The 24,220-nt window shown below is 43.9% G+C and overlaps 1 protein-coding gene across 1 annotated transcript; it reads right to left on the minus strand.

Annotated features, from left to right (window-relative positions):
- Window positions 1-5,388: 5,388 nt before the first annotated feature.
- Window positions 5,389-12,106, minus strand: LOC123138135 (uncharacterized). The gene is made up of 3 exons (XM_044558046.1): window positions 11,742-12,106; window positions 7,057-9,116; window positions 5,389-6,084 (listed from the first exon to the last, which is right to left on the minus strand). Exons 1-3 carry the CDS (start codon window positions 12,039-12,041, stop codon window positions 5,892-5,894), a joined length of 2,553 nt encoding a protein of 850 aa, XP_044413981.1. The 5' UTR covers window positions 12,042-12,106; the 3' UTR covers window positions 5,389-5,891.
- Between the last annotated feature and the right edge of the window lie 12,114 nt (window positions 12,107-24,220).

Here is a 24,220-nt window from a genome sequence, read left to right on the forward strand (position 1 = left end):
AGTAGCACCTAGTCTTAGCAGATATCATAATGTTCTTTAAAGTAGCCCTACTACATCTTTTCATGTTATATACTAGTTGAGGATTTTTATACTTGGCTTGTATATTCCAACTATGAGCTTCCTCAAATGCTCTAGGTCTTTGTGTGCAAGCAAGTTGGATGCACACCCCACTAGTCCTTAGGAGAGCTTGTATACATTCATAATGTTGCATGGCAATCACTACTCCTTACATTAACATCGATTGTAAGGCTTCTTCATTGCCTAGTGATTAGATGCGTCAATGCAAGACTTTCTTTATTTTTTGACTTCTTATAAACCTCCATCATTACTTTATTTTCCATTAAGTGCAGTGTGGACTCGCGCTCAAGTATTGCATGAGCGTGTAGTGGTTGATACCGAAAGATTGCATAGTTATTGTCACATGGTCAGCCTTGGGTATGGTTTATGATAATACTGGTATATATTATGAGAAGGGCAAAAGTGAAATTGAGTTCCCAACATAATATTAACCTTCTTTCTAAACCTTGGCACAGGAATTCTAACTAACACGTTGATTTATAAAAAGCAATAATTGTTTACTTGTATGTTCTAACGTTGCTTATTTATTATTAAGTGTAGGCAATTGCATTGTATTGCTGTTATTTTAAGTAAAACTTTAAGAGATGATGTTAAATTGATCATGTTCATGTTAAGGTAGCATTCATGATCAGAAATTGTCTTCTTGCCTAATGATCATTTTTTACTTCTGGAGAAATATTTTTTGCTTGAGGAGGGATTAAGCTTGGGGATGCTGATATGTCTCCAAAGTTTCTATAAAAAATTTTCTTGTTTGATTATACTTTTATATCATAATTGCATAGCTTTGGCACCAATTTTTATCATTTTTTGGATTGTCCTATTAATTCATTGCTCAGAGGGAGTTGTTGTTTTCTACAATTTAGGAAAATCATTTTTTTGGGAAGAAGAATTCAACAAAAAAATACATCGTGAAGTTTCATAAAAGGATGATGCCAAAGGCACTTGAGCCCACCTAGGGGTTGTGGTCCCCATGCTCCCTGTTGGCGCGGCCCAAGGGGCGATGCGGTGGGGCCGCATGGGCACCCCCACCACCTTTCCACTGCCTCTCATCGCCTATCCCTTAATATTTTCCTGAAAACCCCTGTTATATTTGTCAATGGTTTTTCCCGTTGTTGCACCTCTTTGCTCTACCGTGATCCAATCTGGAGGCCTATTCTGGTACTCTGTCAGAGGAGGAACCCATCACTGGAGCTATATTCATCAACCTTGTTGCCATCATGACCATGTCTGAGTTGTCCTCCATTGGCTATGGGTCCATAGTAGTAGCCAGATGACATCTTATCTTCCTTGTTCTTCAATACAGAGATCTCATGAGCTGTGATGTTTAGATGCTCTGGGTCAACTTGATGTAATTCTTGATGTATTTGTTGCAGTGTGATGAATTGTAAATTTATGATTAGATATATTCATGATTTTTTTAGGTTCTTTTGGTTTCTTTGATACATAATTTTATATACATATATGCTCTCCGATCACTCTTGCATTAGCAGGGTTTAGATGAATGATCTCCAAGCGAGTTGAGTATGCTGGTTGGATTCAATCTTGCAACTAAGTTACCACAGTGACATGACCGAAAGTGGAAAAGTTTTGTATTACATTGTTGCCACTAAGATAAATAGATAGTTGTGTAGTTGTCTCGGTGAAATATCTGGAGGTAAAGACAATACACTATCCACATTAGGTCACCTTACTTAAAATAATACTCTGTTTACATAATACTTTGAGATGCTATATATTGTATGGCGGTCTTGGGGTGGAGTATTAGCTATAAATATAGTTGAGTAAAGTCTATAGATATAAGGACATGATGCCTATATGTGATCATGTCATGAATAATCATACTCATAAAAACTATAATTTAATCGATGTGCAATTGTAATTTGTTCACCACCCATATGCTATGTTTGGAAAGATACTCTAGTGAAGCTATCGATCACATTCCATTCATCCCTATTGCTTGTAATCTCTATCACTTTCTTTTATCATTGTCCAGAATCTAACCCATTTCATTATTTACTTGCAATCATCAATTCCATCCACACTATACAATTAACTCTTATAACTAGCAAGACGGGAAAACTGGCAACCTTCCTCGCCAAATTGGGGACAGGTTAAGTTTGCTAATTGTGTGCAGGCATTGATCATTAACTTCGCACTAATAGGTCCTACTGGTTTGATAAACCTTGTTTCTCAACTCAAGGAAATACTTGCTTGCTGGACTACATCATCCCTTCCACTTGGGGGTCCCAACAACCTCTCTGCGGAAGTAGCACACCGCCCTTGCCACCTGAAATTAAGGAACATGGCTTGGAATGACAGGTAACACAGATAGATTCACCATAGGGATGAAAACACCATGGTTCATTAGGCTGCTCTGCGATGAGACTTCATAAGCATGAAACTTTTCACCACCAGAAGGTGCAAAGGACAAAGTTTCAACACAGTAGAGTGTAGCAATGAACATTTCATTCTGAGAGGTGCAAAAATTACCGCTTAATTACAAGATAATGTGGTTGGCATCATATTCATTACAAGACGATGCGTATACAGAGGGGAAGAGAAATAAGACTACCTGAGGATGATCGGGTGGCCCTGGAGGGAATCGGCAGAAAGGTGCCATTCAATCAACACCGTCACCTCCGCTAACCCTCTTGTGTCGAAATAGAAGCCCTGGAAATTACCTCCTCCTGCGTTGAAGCGAGAACTTCCATGGATGAACCTTTGTTTGGAGGAGATGAAGAATAGAATCTCCATAAACTCTAACCATTAACCCCATCATTGTATCATGGCACGAGGAAAGGACGCAGCGAAATAGTGGCTTCACCACTGACTCATCTGGAGTCCCCCTACCAAATGACCATCAGCAAGCGACCACGCAACACCAGGGGAGGTGGCATGTCTTACATTAGTTAGTAAATAATGATTGTTCAAAATGCATATAACACTAAGAATAATTCTCATTCTCTCAATTGTTAATAATTAAGAAAGATGAAGTTGACCCAACATAACATAAAAGGATACTTCATAGTTACAAACACAACTGAAGATGACTATGGTGTGCTCGCTGGTAGAAAAGATGTTTAATATTTAGCTATTTTTACCTACTCTTTACCACTGATAATGCAGTAATAACGAGTGGCCTAATAGGCTTTTTTTGCATGGCAATACGAGTCTCATTCATATCATAAAGATCAAATTACAAGTCATGTAAAGACCGACATGACAAAACTGAAAAGATAGCAGAACGTCTCTGAACTTGACACCAACTTCTGTCATCTGCCTTCGGCACCACCACAACAGTCACCAAAGAAAAGAAAAAACGGATCACCTCCTCACCCGAACTCGACGCAGCTCAATCACTGATATGCAGCTTTACGGATCTCCAAGGTGGCTCACCAAAGATGAAGCCATTGCCGTTGAATGAATTAGACCGGGGCAACACCCCGGACACGCCATCGAACTCCAAATCAGGCACCCCGCGATGACTAAGACGCCGAAGAAGGAAACCATATCTGTCATCCGTCAACCACCAACCCAGCACACGTTTCGTCTTCCAGATATTGTCGATGCAGACCACAATCTGCATCCGCTCCTAGACTACCTCCCAAGCTCTGCGCCGACGTTGGAGCTGACGCCGTTGCAACGGCAGAGCCCGAGGATGTTGCCGCTGCCACGATATCCCCGCTTGAACAGACTGGTTCCCAAATCCATCACCGACCGTAGAGACGATCGCCTCGCCGAAGAAGAATCCGGAGCTTCTCTATTCAGCATTTCCGCCGTCGTCGCCGCCGCTGAAGGCAAGACGTCGGACGATCCAAAAACCTAAAAGCTACTAGGGCCCTAAAACCTAAAGCGGAAATGATCCGCACGCGCGGGATCCGGCGAACCCCCCCTCCCCCCCAACCACCACTGATGACCAAGAGGTCGCCGGCGGAGGGGGGGCGCTGGAAAACGCCGCCAGAAGGGTTGGCTCTCTTGGCGCCGGCGGATAGGGCTTCTGGTCGCTAGCCAAACCAAAGAGGAAACAGTCGCCTAATAGGCTAGTAACACAGGTTAAAACAGTAAAACAAGTGTACATAGCTTTCCATTTTATGTACATAAGTACATTAATCTTGACTTGGGAAAATAGTTTGGCCTTTGTAGTAATATGCTTAATTGAAATTAAACAGTTTGTCAAGTGGCCAAATAAATGTGGTATATCTGATCTTCCGGTCTCAGTAGTACCCCAGCAAAATATATGTACAGATTGGGGTTCTGCGGATCAATCAAAATTCAGAAACATTCATTGCCTTCCATTGCCAGTTTTTTCACTTGGCAGGATGAACATAGAAAAGGAACAGATCCCTTGTTCCATACAATACTGATGCAAAGACATGGTTCATGATACATAAGCGACAGCAATATGGAGTTTTTCCGCTCTTTCCGTTTGACAAAACAAACACCCGACAACCCCCAGAATTACAATATTCGAGTACGAGAGCCGGTGCAGGGCAAGTAGGAGGGCTAGGTGGCAGCGCACGAGGGAATGGAGTGGCGAGGGCATCGAGACACCATTTTAGACATTTTAGACATCTAGTCCATGATTCCTAGACGTTTGTGTCATCCAACATCGGACATGACATCAAAGGGTTATGATGGCCAGCTATATTGCTGAGCCGGTGTGAAGTGCGGAATCCTAGTGTTCCATTTCAAGAAAAGAAAAAACACCGGTTCAATTGAACCAGTGTTATATACTCCCTCTGTATCGAAATAGTTGTCGTTGGAGTAGCTGAAGTTCACCTACTCCAACGACAACTATTTCGGTACAGAGGGTAGTAGTAAATCTTAATGCAGTTACATGTATTAACTCCTAATTGCATTGATAATTACTAAGTACTAAAGATAACTTTTGAGAAAAATGTCATAACAAGACAGATTCGCTTAGGCCGCAATTGAGACAAATCTAAATGATTTCAGCTTCTCGATGGGAAATGTGTTAGCCTGTTTGACGAAGCTTTGTAGGGCAGCTTCTCTGCTGCTTTCGCAGAAAAAGAAGAGAAAATGCTTCACCATTGGTCTAGTACAAGGCAGAACTTGTTAAGCAATCATATCTGAGAGACATAGGCTCCTCGTCTGGACGATCTTCGGGTCTACAAATCATCAAGAGCTAACAAACTAAAACCCCAGGAGAATACATACAGCGGGGCAGTCGCAGCAAGTCTGACAAGTCCTTCGCCAGATATCACGATTTGCTTAGGATGACAATTAATGGAAATGGATACATGTAAGGTACAATATGTCAGCAGCAAACAGGATGAGGCTACCATCAGCGAGAGTAATCATTTTTCCTTTAACATACCAGCACGAGTCTTGCAGACAATCTCGAAAAAGAGCAAAATGGTTTCAAGAAAAGAAAAACACAGAATAGGCTGGACATCTTGTTTTCAGTCTTCGTATACAACATATACAGGCTCGGAAATGATACATACATAACAAAACCAACGACTCCGGCCTCAACTCCGCAGTAATAAGAAGAAAAAACTTGTCACAGTGGGGCTTCGGGATCTGGGTTCTCTCCTAGCTAATAAGACAGGGGAAATTCAACAATACTCTGCCGATCAATGTAACGGAGAAAATTGCTAGAATTCTCCACCGATCAGGGTACTGATATAAGAAGAGACGTGTTCCATTGGAAAAACAGGATTATTCTCCACGTAAATTTACAACATGAGATATTTGATGTGGTTGGTTCTGCAAGAGAAAGGCTGGAGCTCCACCTTAAGTCCGTCTCGGTATTGCAAATAGCACATTGTTGCCGTGAACCTCAGGAACTTTCAGGGCTCGGAGCGACCTGCTGACTTAGCAGGGACAGAAAGTTCGTCCTTCAACATAAAGGAGAGATCATGCATCTGAGACAGCAATTTCTCCACATTTGCATTGCCAGCTTCTGATTTTGGTCTGGATTTACTGTCATGACTTGTTGCAGACAATGCATCAACATCACCCATCTGCTGCATTACGCCCATCCTGCACATGGTGAAAACGTGTAATATGTGATCAATCATATATCACGAACGGGATTGAGTGAGATACTAAATATTATACAACATGGCCTGCAATATATCTCACAACCAATCATTCACCTACTTCGTTCTGGCAATTGTAAGGATGAATTGACCTAAAAATGGAGCAAAATGCAACAACAAATAGGCATGCGACGGTGCTGCTTGCTGGACAGAAATTCAGAACCAGGTTATTAAGTGGATTATTGGTGGTGTGGCTTCAAATGGTTTACCATTGCAAAATAACACGAATTTTGAACCTATGGCTCAATGTAAACATAGAAAGAAAGCCCCAGGAAACGGGATATTCAAAAAAAAATATAAACAGTTCAAAATTTTCTGAATTTTGTGGAAAGAAATATGTGTGTTCTAAATGTCAAGGGGAAGTGGTTTCACCGTATTCCTGTGCCATGTGTATTACGTTTTGGGCCGCATTTGCACGTATATGTGTGATACGAAGGGCCCATGCCTGCACGACCGGTTCCCATAGACATGCCACTCCAGGTTTTCTTAAGAGAAGTCACCACTCTAGGTTTTCTTAAGAGAAGTCCTGCCATTACCAAAGATGGAGAGGTCCAGGATGGCGCCCACCAACCAAGACCCCTATATAAGGGCGTCCCCATTAAACGATGTAGGACCTTCAACCTCTTTGAAAACCCTAGAAGTGTAGTTTAGCATATTATTAGATCCGATCCTGACATCCCGCCGAGATCATCCATCTCCATCTCTGACAGCTTGACTAGCTATAATGCATAAATAAGGATCTGGGCTTGTCTAGCTTTAGTCCTCAAGTTAAAAACTACACACTTATTTGACCATTTCTGTATTGCTTATTTGCTTTAGAAGCATCAAGCATAACTAATCAAGTATACAGTTATACCCAATCCATGAACAAAAGAATATGCGCTCAGCTTAAAAAATGTACACTATCACTAACCTTTCGTGTTCGCCCGGTGGAGCTGCATTTGCTTCATTAGAATTATCTTGTTTATTATGTATTTGGCGTTGGGATGGAACAGACTGTGGAAAGCTTCCAAATTCTAGCCCTGTCATATCAGCCGCCAATACTGAGGGTTTATCAGACAATGGAGCACCTGGCTGACCTTGTAAGCTTGTTTCCAGCTCAGGAGAGTTTTTGAAATCTTGCCACTCATCAAATGGGTCATTATTCGCATTTATCTGCTCAAGGTTCTTAAACTGCTCTGTATGGCTTGAAGACCACAAGTCCACAGGTTCAGCTCCTGAAGGATCTTTGACGAACTGTCCTTCCACAGGAATTTTCATATTTCCCTGTGCTTGACCAAAACTAGCATAATCTTGCCATGTATCGGGTGACTCGTGAATTCCACTAACATCTGTGCTGCAGCTGTTAGATTCCTTGATATTGCTGGTTAGCCACAAATCCATGGAGTCAATTTCTTTAGCAGGCACAGACGAGACACCAGTCGTTTCTCTCCCAAGATTAGATATGCTTTTCTGTTGGTGACGTGGTGCGGCAACATCTTGCCAAATATCAAATGTATTGTCTTCCATATTTGCTGAAACTATATTTGTAGTTTTGTTACTGCTGACATTTGCCGGTAATTGCACAGGGCCAGTTCCATCAAGCTGCTCAAATGAAATATCCATCAGTTCACCACCTACATTATATGAACTTTGCTGTGTTTGATCTGAACCAGCAAAACCTTGCCAATCATCCATCATGATATTATTCCCATTCACCAAGCCAGTACTACTTGATTCCCTAGTATTTTCTGTGAACCATGAGTCCACATCTATTTCTCCCGTCAATTTTCCAGCTTCATTGAATGAAGCAACCCGTGCTTGACCAGGGGTGGTAAAATCTTGCCAGTCATCAAAAGAATCATCAGTTTGCTCAACAATTTCTGTAGAATTATGTTCTTTGACATTACCAGCAGGCCATAAATCAACAGCATGAGCTTCTAAAGAATGTTCTAGCTCTGCAACTGGATTTCCCATACCATCTCGTCCTTGACCACTCGATGATTCTTCCACCAGTTTCACTGAATCTCCTTGAGCAGAACTTTGTGCAAAAGCTTGCCAATCATCAGACTCTGCAACATTGTTCGATGATTCCATGCTTCCTATGGGCAAGGGGTCCGTTCCTTTTATTTCTGAGGAGTCGCTCACTAAAGGCCTCTCTGTATGCTCTCCAACATTTGATACTGTGCCCTGATTTCCACCTTCTGTAAATTCTTGCCAGTCATCAAAAGCTTCATCAGTACTGACTCCGATGTCACTCCTTCCAGACAATTCACTGTTCTCAACTGAATTCTTGTCAAGGGAGGACCCAGTGAACTCAGCAACATTGTTTCCGGCAACCATCCTAAGGTTAGTCTCTGCATTAGCTGAGACAACCTTTTGAATGGAAAGGTTGTCTACATTTAATGCTGAAGCTAAATCTTCTGATTCTATGTTTGTTTGATTTCCAGCAGCTAATACCGGTCTGATGGCAGTCCCAGAAACTGGAAAATTAGAAGGCTCAGCAACTGAGGCGCTCTGAAATAGGTCCAGTTGCTTGGAGTCTCCAACAACACTTCCTGAGCCAGTAGACTGAAAGTGAGCATCCCAATTTGCAAATGCCGTAGTAGATTCCATTTGATTTGTGCTTTGAGAACCTGTTTTTGTCCTTAAGGAATCAAAGCCTTTCGATGTAATATGCATCTCTGAGCTACTGGATTCATGACTTCTGCTATGCTTTTCCTGCACCATAGTATGAGTTGGAGGAAGAGCAGCAGTGCTGGCAGCTATCTCCTTTTTCCTTTCAATGGAAAATGAGTCCAGGTTAACACCAGGCAAATCTAGTATGCAGGCAACTGATGGTTGTTTGTTGCTTGTGGAACTTCCAGATATTTCCCTATTCTCTGGGGGGAAAGTAAGTTTTAAGTCCAGAAGATCGGATAAGACCAACCCACTCTTTGGTGTCTCCTTGCTTTTATTTGAATCAGTAGAGTCGCCATCAAATTCTACGAGAGCCTGAATGAGGGGCAAAAACAACCATCAGCTACAGATAGCACCAGGGTTAAGATTCAGATATCAGACTATGTATCCTGCATACACAGTGTAAAAACAGAATGGAAGTCTAGTGCAAATCTTGGAGAGGTAAATACCAACAACAGACATGCCTTAACTTTCATTGGTCTAGACTCCACAAGATCAACCGAGTTTAATGGGAGCTCGAGCTTACTGAAACAATCCAGAGTCCAGTATTACAATGGTAAGTATAAGAGCCATGCTCTCGATGGCACATGCAGCACATGCTCTAGAAATGGCTTTAAATTGTCCATGTGGTGAGTGACCGAGTAAGCACCCAAACGACTACGTGGTATATAACTATATTAGTCACAATACATCTAGATAAGCATGTTGTCAGATTTATTAAAATACGAATCATACTTTAGACAGCATTTGAGACAACTAATGCATGGTTCCTAGACATTTGTGTCATTCAACATCGGGCGTGACATCAAACACTGTGTCAATTGAAGCACTGTTATATGTTATAAATCTATATAGATCTAGATTTAATAACTTTGAGAAATATGTGAAAGACAGATTCACTTAGGCCACAATGGAGATAAATCTAGATAGTTTCAGCTTCTCGATCAGAAAATATGTGCCCTAGGGCCTGTTTGACGAAGCTTTCTAGGGCAGCTTCTCTGTTGCTTTTGCAAAAAAAGAAGAGAAAATGCTTCTCCATTGGTCTAGTATAAGGCAGAACTTGTTGTAATAGTCAAGTAATCATATCTGAGAGGTATAGGCTCCTCCCCTTGGACGATCTTTTGGTCTACAAATCATCAAGTGCTAACAAACTAAAACCCCAGGTTAGTAAATACGGCAGGACAAAGACTCATTAGATACTAGACATGCATCTACTTTAGGGAACTGAAGCTGCGCAAAACAGTTTCCCAACAGCTCTCCAATTTAAGCTGCAGCTTAATAAGAAAAGCTTCTAGTTTCCAACTTGATGTAATTGAGGTTTTCACACATTCTCGAGAATATGCTGTTATAAGGTCATTGTGAAGCAGCACAAGGTTGTGGAGGAACAACTCCACCTTGCTGCTACAAAGTGTACAGCACTAGTGTTGAAGGAACTACTTCGACGTGATGCGCTAGATATCGCTCTAGAGGCAAATATAGGCCGATACTGCAGCAGGAGTTCACTCCAAAACTCCTAGAACACAAGTTCTAGTAAAAGATCTTAGATAAGAACACCAAGTTCATAGGTAGTGGGTACATGGGTTGAGTTACAAACTAGAAGTGAGGACCTCTATTTATAGGCTTTGTGAAGCCTTCACATCTCAACTTAAACTCATAAATAGAAGATCCGAGAAAACATTACTTAAGGTCCAGCTTCTACTCGTAGCTAGAACACTCCGAAACCATTATTTAAAGGTTAAGAAAACAAACAAATAAAACAACATATGACTTAAGGACCAATTTATCTAGAATGGAGTAGAAGCATCTAGAAGCTTCTGGTTTTTTACTTTACTTTTCTATATTGTACCTCATCACATTGTTGGCAAGCACATAAGGTATATATCATAAGGAGGACTATGGAACTTCTAGATCAATAATTCACCTAAAGTAGTGCAGTGGCCTTCTAGGAGAGCAGACCACAAGCAAGAAATTTCCAATTAGGCTACTCAGATCACGCAAAAATAAATTCCACAGAACGGGTACTAAAATCCAGTGAGAGGCTCAACCGTCGCATCATGAATCAACCGAGTTAGGGAAGGATTGCTAAGATACCATTGCTACAGCCTTGTGAAGCAACCAGTTTTTCAATTCTATGAATTATTTTGTGGAAGAAACATGCAAAAAGTTACTCCTATTATATGGATTGGAGGGAGTACTAACATAAGGAATAGTTGTATTGAAAAGAGAAACTGGAAAGTGGTGACCTGGCAATTGTTTTCCTATTATACCATAAAATGATTAATTTCAAATGCATTATTTACATTACACATTCTTCACAACAACAAAAAAATATCCTACATAATAAGCTAATGACTGTAGAAAAAGAAGAATTGCATTGCAGTTGAAAAGACTCAGCTTTAACTACAATACGCATGTTGGAGAACATGTCCTGTGCTTGATAGTATGACATCTCTTTCTTTTTTGTTATCAGCTAGCTTGGAAGCTAATTTCCTATTGGCCTGGAGGAGAATTTCTTTCATGACTAAATTGGGAAATCCAACTCCACAGGTCTAAGCCACATTTTCTGCTACTAACAAAGACCTGTTTGCAATTCCTCAATTTCTCTTTTAAACTTCTAGTTCCTTCTTTGGAAGAAAAGAAACAGCAAGCGTCTCTAAATTCAAATGGCACTCACAATTCTGCCAAATTTTCCATGTTACATCCACATTAAAACAAAGCATCATTTCCAAGGATCAGCTCCATAAACAAGCACCCCATTTTTTTGACTCAGTGCTTCCCTATTTCGACATGAACCCTGCCACTAAAGATCTTAAGGGAAGAAGCCCAAATGCCAAATCTACGGCTTTAGACTACGAAGGAACGGCATTCCACTAGAGTCGCCAATTAGCACAACAACAGTAACAGATCGATGGAGGAGACGAAGCCAGAAAAGGAGCTCACAGATCCATCAAGCCGGAGCGAGCCGAGCAGCCACTGGTAGGCCGCACTGCCTCGGAAGGCGATACCATCGCCCTCCCCCCGCCTAGGGGACCCGCAGTAGACGCAGACGGCGGACTGCGCGCCACGGAGGAGGCCGCCCGCTGCGCCGCAGCGCCCGCACAGGAGCTCCGGTGAGGCATCGGGTTCGAAGGCGGCGACGGCGTCGGCAACGGAGGGAAAGGTAGGGGCAGGGGGCGCGGCCGTGGTGCCCTCCCGAATGGAGGATAGGAGGCGATGGATGGTGGCGGTGGGGATCTCCATCGCCGGGCGCCGGAGGGCGGTTGGGTCCGATCTGTGTTGGGCAGTTCAGCTGCTCTCTCCGGTGATGAGGTCGCACGTCCGGGGAAAGAAATTACCACACGGGTCGATGCTCTGCGTCGGTCGGTCGATCGCAGCTTCGATCGGCCACCCCAGCGAGCCGTACGATCAGGCTTCTGTGCACCATTGGATCGGCTTCTCCCACCATTGGATGGGCCACCCCGTTTCGCAGCTCCGCCAACCCACAGTTGTAGCTTCGGCGTCTCATCTCCGTCATGGCTTGCTCACCACACCGTGGGGCGTCACTTGGAGCACGGGGTTTGCAGCACGCTACTATGATCTCGACGGGCAATGGGTACTCAATACCAGTACGCCTGACGGAAAAGAAAAAAAACTCCACTAGAACAAGGGTATATGAAAAATAAATACCGTTGAGTATATAAATGGTGAAAATTGTATCCTTCACGTAGAGCGCGTACGGGTACTAAAAGGCAGAACTCGTATGCGCATATACACATACCCAACTACATATATGTCAGATCGTTTTTCTCTCCCTGGCGGCTGGAACCCTAGCCGCCGCCAGGAGATGTCATCTTTCAGCGCCTTTCTCCGGCAGCTCCCCTCCGCCGGCGACCTCGGTCATTGGTGGTAGGGGGGTTGCCGGATCCACGCGCGTGAATCGTTTTTACTCCCTTGTAGTCTATGTTTTTAGGTTGTTCATCGTCTTGGCTTCGGCGGCGACGATGATGGTGCTGAATAAAGATTCTTTGGATCCTTCCCTGACGAGGTCATCGGTCCTGTGGTTGGGGATGGATTTGGAAACCAGTCTGTTCAAGTAAGGATGGCGTGGCGGTGGCGGCATCCTCGTGGCGGAACTGTGTCATCGGGCTCCGTCGTTGCGACGATGTTTGCTCCAGCGTCGACGCGGAGCTTGGGAGATAGTCCAAGAACGGATGCAGATTGTGGTCTGCATCGACGACATCTGGAAGACAGAACGTGTGCTGGGTTCGTGGTTCGTGGATGGCAGGTATGGTTTCCTCCTTCGGCATCTTAGTCGTGGTGGGGTGCCAGATCTGGAGTTCGATGGCGTGTCCGCAGTGTTGCCCCGGTCTGATTCATTCAACGGCAATGGCTTCACTTTTGCTGAGCCACCTTGGAGGTCCGCAAAGCTGCGTATCAGCGATGGAGCCGCGTCGAGCTCGGTTGAGGAGGTGATCCGTTATTATTTTCTTCGGTGGCTGATGTGGCGGTGTCGAAGGCAGGTGACGGGTGTTGGTGTCAAGCTCATAGATGTTCTGCTATCTTTTTAGTTTTGTCATGTCGGTCCTTACATGACTTGTACTTTATTCTTTATGATATGAATAAGACACGTATTACCATGCAAAAAAAACTACATAATGTCATGAGACGCGAGACCTAGATGTCATTGTCTAAAGATGAAAAGAAAACTAGTGAAGACCTCAAATTCCCCCTAAGCCCCTTCCCCCGCTCGACACAATAGCAGAGAGAAAAAACCTCATGCTTAGCTCTCGAGTCCCTATCGACCCTTCCTGCCCTAATGCTAACCATAGGTGAATAGGAGGGAGGCATCGCCGCCGCCATGTTCCCAAACGTCGGTCCTCCAGATAGTTGTCTCTCTCGCCTTAGTACTTGTGACTAGCACTTGCTTTCTACTCCTTGACCTCTCCTTGCTTATCCTCCTTCACGCAGCTGTCCTCGGTGTCTCATCTCCACCACCATCAGAGAGCCTCCTCCCAGCGAACCTCCATGCCATACCCATAGGACAATGAGAAGGCGCTACACTTCGGCGATGACGACATCCACCCCCGCGACTCTGATGCGGGAGCAGGAACTTGAAGATGTAGCGCATTCGACAATGATGGAAGTGGTTCTCATGCGCCAATCCCGTCCCCTTCCTCATTGCGCCTCCGTCCACCATCAACAGGTCGAATGCCGGGGCGTTGTCCATCTGTGTGTGGTTACAAGGTCGGTTATGGTCATGGCCGCGACGGTGCTACAACTTCTGCGACAATTGCCAGTGGTCGGTAACGTCCGACTACTCCCACCAGGAACACTTCTACTCCGACAACCAAAATGATAGGGATGTGTCCATTTTGGGAATAATTCCACACTCTTCCCGCTTCTGTATGATGCATGCATTTAATCTTGTTGTTGTTATGACACATGTATCTGTTCATAGTTTAGTGAATTGAACTTGTTTAAAATACTCCCTCCGTCCGGAAATACTTATCGTCAAAATAAATAAAAGGAGATGCATCTAGATGTATTTTAGTTCTAGATACATCCCTTTTTGTCCATTTAGATGACAAATATTTTCAGACGGAGGGAGTACAACATATCCTCTGACTTTTTTTAATACAACATGAATTTGTTCGTAGTTTAAAGAACTTTGGATTTTATGAAGAATTCCACACCCCTATGACTATTTTTGAATGTGTTCGGAATAGAATTTCAACACGTGTCTGATATGTATGTCAATGTGTATAGTTGTGTCGTAGAAGAGTCATAAACACTTGACTACGTGACTACGTGAGACCATGACATGCAAACACGAGATTTTGCCGATCGTGTGTATGCCAATTTGATTTTCTTCCATTTAGCAATGAGAGAAGTCTAAAAAAACCTTATACTCGTACTCAAAGTCTGAAAACGACCCTGAAGTCTGAATCCCTGAAATCATCACCCTATCCTTTCTAATCCCGCGTATCCTGGTTGATTTTTGGCAAAAGCTCGTTTGTGCTCCGGGTTAACTGACATGGCACGGATTGTGGCTTAATCAGATGCCATGTTGGAATGTAGCTAGCCCCCTTTCAATGTTCAATTTAGTTGCAATGGGGGTAGCAAATCAGAACTATCGGCGGGGAGAAAAAGTAGGGTTCGAGGACGGGCGGCGGTGGTGGTTCAGGGAAGGTAGGCGAGGGCCGCCTGAGCAAACAACGATGGCTTCTCCTCCTTCCCCTCCTTCTCCTCCTCCTCCGGTTGAGTACTCCCTCTGGTTCGACGTACTCAGGCAGAGGACGCCGTGGCAAGGCAGTATCTAGGTCGCCGGTGCCCGGAGAACCCGATGGGTACCCGCCGGCGAGGGAAGGCTACTGCATGTCGCGAAAGAAGCCTCCCTGCTGGATATCTTGGAGCGACAAGAATCCTGGAATTGTAAGCTACTGATATTACTCTGTTCATCCGATTTCCCTCAATTTTATTTGAGTTCTCTTCTTCTTTCTTTGATTGAATTAATTGTTGATTCAGAATGAAGGCTATGGGTATTTTGCGTGGCATGATGATCCCCATTTCTTTGGCAAGTACTTCATGTTAGATATACAATGATGAGGATGAGTGAAAGTGCTAGTATTCGACTAGAGGGGGGTGAATAGGCGATTTTTATGTAAGTCTTCAAAAGACAGGTGCTTTGAAGACAAACAATAGAAATGAACCTATTGATATGCAACGGAAGGTAGACTACACTAGACAAGCCATAGTAAAATAAGCAATGAAGTGAAAGCACGAAGACTATCAACAGCTAGGTGGTAAGGATCATGATGGAAGATAGTATGAAGCCAAACAGTAAACAATCTTCACTCAGTGAAGTCAATCAGATCAGACAAATGGGCAATGACTTCACGAAGACAAACTATAAGTAATGAGAGGTGAAAGATGGAACCGGTTGCTCGGAGAGGACAGGGATTTGTTGGACCAGTTCCAGTGACAACTGTACGTCTGGTTAGGGAGGTTGAGATTCAACTCAGAAGACCGTGTCTTCACCTTATTCCCCTTGAGCTAAGAACACTTAGTCCTCGCCCAATCACTCTGGTAAGTCTTCAAGGGAGACTTCCAAACCTTCATAGACTTCGTTCACTGGCAATCCACAATGACTCTTTGATGCTTAGAACGCGACGCCTAACCGGCTGGAGGATTCACAGTCCTCAAATGTAATAAGTCTTCAGATCATGCAAACAAAAAGATTTCAGTGATGCCTAACACTCTTTGGCTTTGGGTGTTTTGGGCTTTGTCCTTGCAAGGATTACTCTCTCAAAGGCTTCAGAGGTGGATTGCTCTCAAATGACAAAAGTCGTGCACTAACTCTAAGCAGCCACCAATTTATGGTGTAGGGGGTAGGCTATTTATAGCCAGGAGGCAACCTGACCCGATTTGTCCAAAATGACCCTAGGTCACTAAGGAACTGACACGTGTCCAATGGTCAGATTTCAAACACACGCGACAACTTGACTTGGGCTACAAGTAAAGATGACTCATCCAGCTCTGGATAAGATTTGCTCTCATTGTCTTCGCTCGAAGACATAGGATTTGGTTGAGCATCACTTCAGTCACTCTGACTTCATTCACTTGGACCCCACTTAACAGTACGGTGGTTCCTATGACTCAACAAGGAAGAAAAGGAAACTACGAAACAACTATGTCTTCGCACTCCATAGTCTTCATGCGATGTCTTCTCATGTCATAGTCTTCAATGTGAATATCTTCACAGACCACCATTGTCTTCAATGTCTTCACACATTTTTAGGGGTCATCTCTGGTAGGTAAACCGAATCAATATGGGACTACTACCTGTGTTATCCTGCAATTCTCACAAACACATTAGTCCCTCAACCAAGTTTGTCGTCAATACTCCAAAACCAACTAGGGGTGGCACTAGATGCACTTACAATCTCCCCCTTTTTGGTGATTGATGACAAACTGGTTGAAGTTTTCAACGGGGATAAAAGTATGTGAAAGTTCAGTGTTGTGAGTATTGTCTTCATACATATGACGAGGCTCCCCCTGAAGATGTGCATATAAATGATTTGCTTTTGAATGCAAATGCACATGGCAGGTTTTGCTTTGTGGAGGCCATCTTCAAAGTGTGAAGACAATGCATTATGCATATAAGAAGATAATGAAGATAATGATATGCATAATGGAAAATGGACGTCTGCAGAATGACTTCATGCGGAATTTATCATCGCATCACAGAGTAGCAGAAAAAGTAGCAGACGACCATCGAGTTTAAGTGTTACAACTCAAAGAACCAAATGTATCAAAAGACGAGAGTTGTGAATACTTGGCAAAATAAAGCAACCACCCATAAGGACCCGCTTGAAGACTATCAACTCATATGCTTCTCCCCCTTTTGTCAGTAATGACCAAAAAGGTTTCAAGACATAGAGCATCTACTCGTACCCAGAAGGAGCAGAAGCTGGAGCAGGGTCAACGTTGGAGTTTGGTGGTGCAGAAGGGCCTGATGCAATGTCAAGATGCAGTGTAGCCATGGTTGGTGAAGTGGTGTCGTCTTCTTCATCGACGACATTCACAACAACAGGTGCAGCCGAAGATGAATATTTAGAATCTTCAAGTGAGGGAGTGCGGCGCCAGCTTGCATTTGGTGGAGGCCTGGAATCAAACTTGAAGCTTTCGGTGAAGCCATCTGCTCGAAGATCGTCTTCAGAACACAGTAGAGTGAGTCTCTTCCAGGACCGCCGCGCATTCTTCATGGGCAACAAATGAGTTCTTTATGTCCATATTGCGAATGCGATTAACATCCACCAAGAGACTATGCATCTGATGCTTCAGCCAGTCGTGGTGCTTGTCCTGCTTCTGATGTAAGGCCACAAGCAGCTCTCGGTCATTGAGTACACGAGAACGCTTCCGAGGCCTTTGAGCAATTGTACTAGTAGTGGCTTTGATATTTGCTCGATGAGGCATACGCACATTGCCAGCCAGAGGATAAGCAGGAACAGCAACATTGGAGAATGAACTCCTTCTATGGGCTGCATGAAGCTTTGATGATCAACATTGTGAAGATATATCGGCTCCTTGGCAGGCTCGGGGTAGATGGCTTCAACTGACAAATCAACCTCAGGCAGAAAGACAAGATGATTGCATGCTGAGGACTGATAGTCAACAGAAGAGTGGAGTTTGATCAGGCACATCACCCAAGTAGCATAAAACTTCAGGCCAAATAGATCAATCCTAGATACAACAAGTTGTCTGATGAAGAAATCCTGGGAGTTGAATCTGATGCCATTGACAGTATAAAATACCAAAGTCTTAATGGCTCCTTCAAGTTTGGCTTCGGAAGAATGTCCCTTGATTGGCCATAGAGTACGCCTCAGTATATGATAGACTGTGCGGGGCAAGTACTCGAGGTCCTTGACGAAGAATTCATTGGGATATTCTGCATCTTGAGGTAATGGCTTCATCATATTGAGCATCTAACTTGTATTGGGTTCAGGCCTCTGAAAAATACTCTGCAGTTCTTCTCTGTGACGCTGACAACCAAGCTCATACAATTCACCTAGAGTGGGCAGGGAGGTAAGCTCGATGATGTCTTGAGATTTGGCTTCATGGTGCACATCTCCTGTCATCCACTCGAGGATCCATGTCTTCAGATCCCTATTGTAGCCACGAATTTGAAGAGTAGCATAGAACTGCAGTAGAAGCTCTTCATTTCAGTGCTCTTTGGCAGTGACAAATTGTAGAAGACCAGCATCCCGAAAGCAATCCAGAGCTTCTTCAAGGCAAGGCAACCGAGCAACAGCTTCACAATCAAGATGCATGTGAGGGAAAATTATCTCTTGATTGTAGAGGATACAGGAGTAGTAGCTGCACTGTTGATGACTCCAAAAGCGATCGGAAGAGATCTTTGGCTTCGAGTATGGATTCTTGGCACTGTCAAAGAAGGTATTGTATGCTCTAAAGCTGGTGACGCTGAAGGATCCTGGTGATGTAGCAGCACCTGGAAGCCTTGGCAGCCTAGGCTTTGGCTTCTGAACTTGTGGTCGCTGCACCACATGATAGTCATATTGTGGTCCGGGAGCTGTGGGAGGAACCAAAATGGGCCATCGTACTGTGACAAGTTAGCCATGATCGTAGGCCTGTTCAATTGTGTGAGGCCTTGGTGGTGGTACAGGGGCTTGAACATTTACAGTGGCTTCAGGCTCCACATTGTCTTCGGCCATGACAACGTTATTGGCGTCAGTAGCAGTGTTTGTGGCAGCCTTAGTGTTTTCAATATCCATTCATTGCAGAACCGGAGGGTCTGGTACAATTACATTCTCCTCGAGAATGAATTGGTCTGTGACAAGGGGTGTGGAAACTCTTTCTCTTTCTTCTCTTCTTTCTACTTCTTCAGCTGATGCAGCCGAAATGTCTTCAACAGCTTTAGCTTCAGACTCTAGAACAGTCATAGAAGGATTCGCTTTAGGGAACACTTGACGTGCCACTGAACTGGATTGTTGTGAATCTTCTTCTGGGATGGTGGACATGGAGACTGATGGCCTAAGACCTTTGCGAAGCCGTTGAAACACGGGTGACACCTTTGGAGATGGAGTGGTCTCCATGTAGTTGTCGTCATTAAGTGCCGGATTGGTAACTTGTGCTGGTGGAGTATGGGGTGTTTCATCTTGAACAGGGGTTTCTTCTTGAGGGCGCTCAGCCCAGGAATCATCTTGAGCATTTGGCGTCAATGGACGACCAATGCTAATGTATTCACTTCTCGTTGGATCAGGCAATGATACGAACTGGTGCTCGAGTTGAGGAAGGACTTCATCATCAACAACATTGTCTTCATGACCGATGTCTTCAGCTGCGTTGGGGTCAACACCTGGAACTTTTTCATCTTCATGAGCCTATGTGGAAGTAGGCTGGTGGATCACAACACGTCGATCTTGGTTGGTGGCAACTGGAGGAGCGACAGAGATGGGTTCAACAGTGAGAGGCTGAGAGGCTGCAACACGCTCTTTCTTTGAAGACTTAGTTCCCTTAGTCTTCAACTTTTTCTTGGAAGGGGCATCGTCAGATGCATCCTTGTGCTTGCGCTTCTTGGCTTCGGCTTCAGTTGCCCTTGTCTTCTTCAGCTCTGAAGCTGTTGAGGTGACCTTAGGCTTCGAGCCTGTCATGCTGGAAGGGAAGACAATGCGAGGTTCTTCCTGCCTTGGTGCTTCAGTCTGTGCCACAACAGGCTTCTTTTGTTTGGCAGCCATCCTGGGATCGATGCCAGGGCGCCCAAGAGCTTTGTGCTTCTCAGCTTCATTGTGTGCTTGAACACATTTCTGAGCGAAGTACTTCATGCGCTCTCGTGAGCCTTTAGCTTCATTGCGCTTCTTGTGGAACTCTTCCTTGAGGTCATGCAGCATCTTCTTGAAAATTTGAACATCTGCCACGCTGAGCTTGGCCATGTTCTTCTTGAAGTGAGCCTTCTCATAATCAATTTTGTTCTTGAGCTCAACAATCTTCTGAGCCAAGGCCAACTCACTAGAAATGGCTCCGTGGAATGTGACGCTGATGTCCACTGGAAGTTGAAGATCATCAATACTGATGCGTTAGTCGTCAAACCACTCATCAATGAAGTTTTTCAAAATGTCAACATCAAAGAAGGGCAGATCGTTGAATATTTCCAACTCTTGCTTGCTCTTGATTAGCATCTCAAGAGCATCATCACCAAGATCTTCATTGCTGGACAGATCAATGGTGTCATCCTTGTTGCGTAAAATAGCAAAAGGAGTGAGGGGTTGCCCAATGGACTTCTTGGGCAATGGCTTCTTGGTCCTCTTAGACTCGCGAGATAAATCTTCAGACAACACACTGGATTCAGGCAGTGCAGACTTCAGAGGCTTCCTGGTTGAAGCTTTTGGTGAAGCAGATGGCTTTGAAGCTTTTGCTTTCTTCTTCTTTTCTCCTTTGGAGGTGAGGGAGCATCATCAGAATCTGCTACTCCAGCAGATTGCTCCACAGATGCTCTCTGGGCAGCAATGTGAGACAGAAGCCCATCAAAATTGGCGAAGGGGCCAATTCTGTTCTCATTAGCTTCACGAGTCCCATCAGATCTTGGAGCGGAGGGGCCATGGTTGAAGTTGAGGCCAAACTCCTTTTGGTTCTTGACAGCTGAATCTTTTGCAAACTGATAGTTGTGCTTGAAAAGATTGTCTTCACGACACCATAATAGAGAAGATGGGTTGGCGCTTTCAGGCTATGGTCCTCTGACCATACAAGGATAGAATTTTTGCTCAATGGCTTCATCCTTGCTCTTTGGCACCAAGCCGCGATACAGACAGTCACCCCATGGGCGCTTGATGGCATTCTTTTCAGCATATTCAGGTGTAACAAACCTGTATTTGAACCATTCCTCAGCCCAATATCTTCTGATCCACTGAATCCAGTTCTTACGCTGGTTGTAATTTTCCTCAGGATCTAACTTGTACAGTTCATACATATTAGGAGGCAAATCAAGTGCAGTGTTGCCACGACATTGCCTGCCAGCTTTCCGTGCAGACTTTTCTGAAGACATAATATTCAGACTGATTGGCTTCAACACAGTGAAAGGCTTCCGTCTGCTGGTCAGACAAGAACTGGCTTCAAGAGATTCGATGTGATGTTGTAAGTATTTTGCAAATGAGTGCAGACTATGAGAACCAAGGGATTCTCCCACGGACATGTACCTATGACAGCATTAGAGATGCGAGGGAAGGGAAAGAGGTCGTATGCATTCTCAGAAGATTTTGAAGATAAATTAGTTAGAAGACATTGATCTCATAGTGCAAAGACATTCACTTATTTGAAGAGAGTTGGTTCCAGATTTCTACGAATCCATGAATAAGTACAAGTGAGGAATCTAACTAGTTATGAAGCATAAGTGAATATACTTGGCATAATATGAGATGCAGGTGAAGATATATCCAGATTTGGAAGCGAAGAAACCACTTTTGGTTGAAGTGGATGGATTTGACGGATCAAAAAGGCAATAAAAAGTAAGATTTAATTACCGCAGATGAACTAGATGAGGTTGGAAGAGAGGCCGAGAAGTTCAATCTCCCGCGCCCTAACTCGGCAGCGGCGGAGAGGACGAGGTCCGCGGCCGGCGTGAGGACAGCGTCGAAGAAGTCACGTCAGCTAAGCGCTTCATCTCCGGTATCGACACGAGCTAGCGGAGGCACTAGGGTTTGTGCGAGGTGGTGATGTGGAAGAACAGATATTAACCGCACGGGTGAGTATTTATAGGAAGGAGGAGGGCGGTGCAGCGCAATTACGCAGGTGCCCCTGGCGGTTCACATCTGAGGGACAAATGGCATGCATGAAACTCATTGAAAGTTGTTCCATGTTTCCATGCTCGCCTGGATTGTTGGGTGGTCGTTCCGGCTTCTCCGGTATTCAGGCAATAAGGATACAACATTAAAAGCATATTTAATGTTTGTCACATTGTCTTTTGCTAACAAGGACTCGGAGAAGACAATTGATAGGTTTCAATAGAATGCATATGATTTGGACAGATAGAGTTTGAGGTAGAAGCACAAAATAGGTTAGGGTCCGATCACATTCACTTAGATCAATAAAGATTCAAGAATGAAGACATAGCTATAAGTGAATGTTGTAGAGGATAGAACACAAACAAATGCGAAGACTATGCAACCATGACGCCAAGAGAAACACTTCAATAAGGATTTGGTGGTGGCATTACCCACCGTATAGGAAGTATTAGACCCCAGACACGGCGCACAATTATCATGGTGCTCCGAAGTCAAATTCCACGTTAATGTATTCACACTTAGAGTGTATGTCTTCATTGATTGAAGATATATGTTACTTCGTGTGTTGCACATCTAAGTCATCAACATGCATAAGCGTTAGGATGTGTGTCCAATTACAGGACATTTGAGGATTCTAAGATATTTAGCTCACACCGCAACTTGCAAAACCTTTTCTCATCCATGGGCTTTGTGAAGATATCTGCCAATTGCTCTTCAGTGTTGACGTGAATGATATCAATATCTTCTTTGTTGACATGATCTCTGAGAAAGTGATGACGGATCTGAATGTGCTTTGTCTTTGAGTGCTGAACTGGATTCTTAGAAAGCTTGATGGTGCTTTCGTTGTCACAGAAGAGTGGCACATTCTTCGTGTTGATGCCATAGTCCTTGAGGGTATGCTTCATCCAGAGGAGCTGAGCACAGCATGATCCAGCAACAATGTATTCAGATTCAGTACTGGAGAGTGATACACAGTTCTGCTTCTTTGAAGACCAACAGACAAGAGATCGTCCGAGAAAGTGACATGTTCCTGAAGTGGACTTGCGATCAACCTTGTCACCAGCATAATCAGCATCATAATATCCAATTAGATCAAATGTTGAGCCCTTTGGATACCATAACCCTATAGTTGGGGTGTAAGCCAAATATCGAAGTATTCGCTTCACCACTAGGTGATGCGACTCCTTTGGTGCCTTGAATCGGGCACACATGCAAACGCTGAGCATTATATCTGGCCTAGATGCACATAAGTAAAGTAAAGAACCAATCATGGAGCGGTATACCTTTTGATCGAACTCTTTACCATTGTCGTCAGGGCTCAGATGACTTTTGGTTGGCATTGGCGTCGTGTATCCTTTGCAGTCTTGCATTCCAAATTTCTTCAGGCAATCTTTTGAGGTATTTTTCTTGAGATATGAAGATGTCGTTGCTCTGCTAACGGATTTGAAGACCAAGGAAGAATTTCAGCTCACCCATCATGGACATCTGATATTGCTCTTGCATCATGTGCCCAAACTCATCACTGTATCTCTTGTCAGTGCAGCCGAAGATAATGTCATCCACATAGATTTGGCACACAAACAGTTCACCGTCATATGTCTTCATGAAGAGTATAGGATCTAGAGAACCAGGTTTGAAGCCTTTGCTCTTCAGGAAGTCTTTGAGTGTGTCAAACCAAGCGCGAGGAGCTTGTTTGAGGCCATATAGTGCCTTGTTGAGCTTGCATACCATATCAGGATGTTTTGGATCTTCAAAGCCAGGTGGTTGTGCAACATACACTTTTTCTTCAATCTTGCCATTAAGAAAGGCACTCTTCACATCCATTTGGTACAGAAGAATGTTGTGATGGTTGGCATAGGCTAGCAGTATGTGAATGGATTCAAGCCTTGCCAAGGGAGCGAATGTTTCATCGAAGTCAATCCCTTCTACTTGAGTGTAAGTGTGTAACATTAGCAACTAGACGAGCCTTGTTTCTGACAACTTTACCATGCTCATATTGTTTGTTGCGATAGATCCATTTGGTGCCAATGATATTGTGCTTGCGAGGATCAGGACGCTTGACCAATTCCCATACATTGTTCAGCTCGAACTGATGAAGCTCTTCTTGCATAGCTTGAATCCATTCAGGTTTCATGAAGGCTTCTG

The sequence above is a fragment of the Triticum aestivum genome, chromosome 1B (assembly GCF_018294505.1).
Source record: "Triticum aestivum cultivar Chinese Spring chromosome 1B, IWGSC CS RefSeq v2.1, whole genome shotgun sequence".
In the NCBI taxonomy this organism is placed as follows: domain Eukaryota; kingdom Viridiplantae; phylum Streptophyta; class Magnoliopsida; order Poales; family Poaceae; genus Triticum; species Triticum aestivum.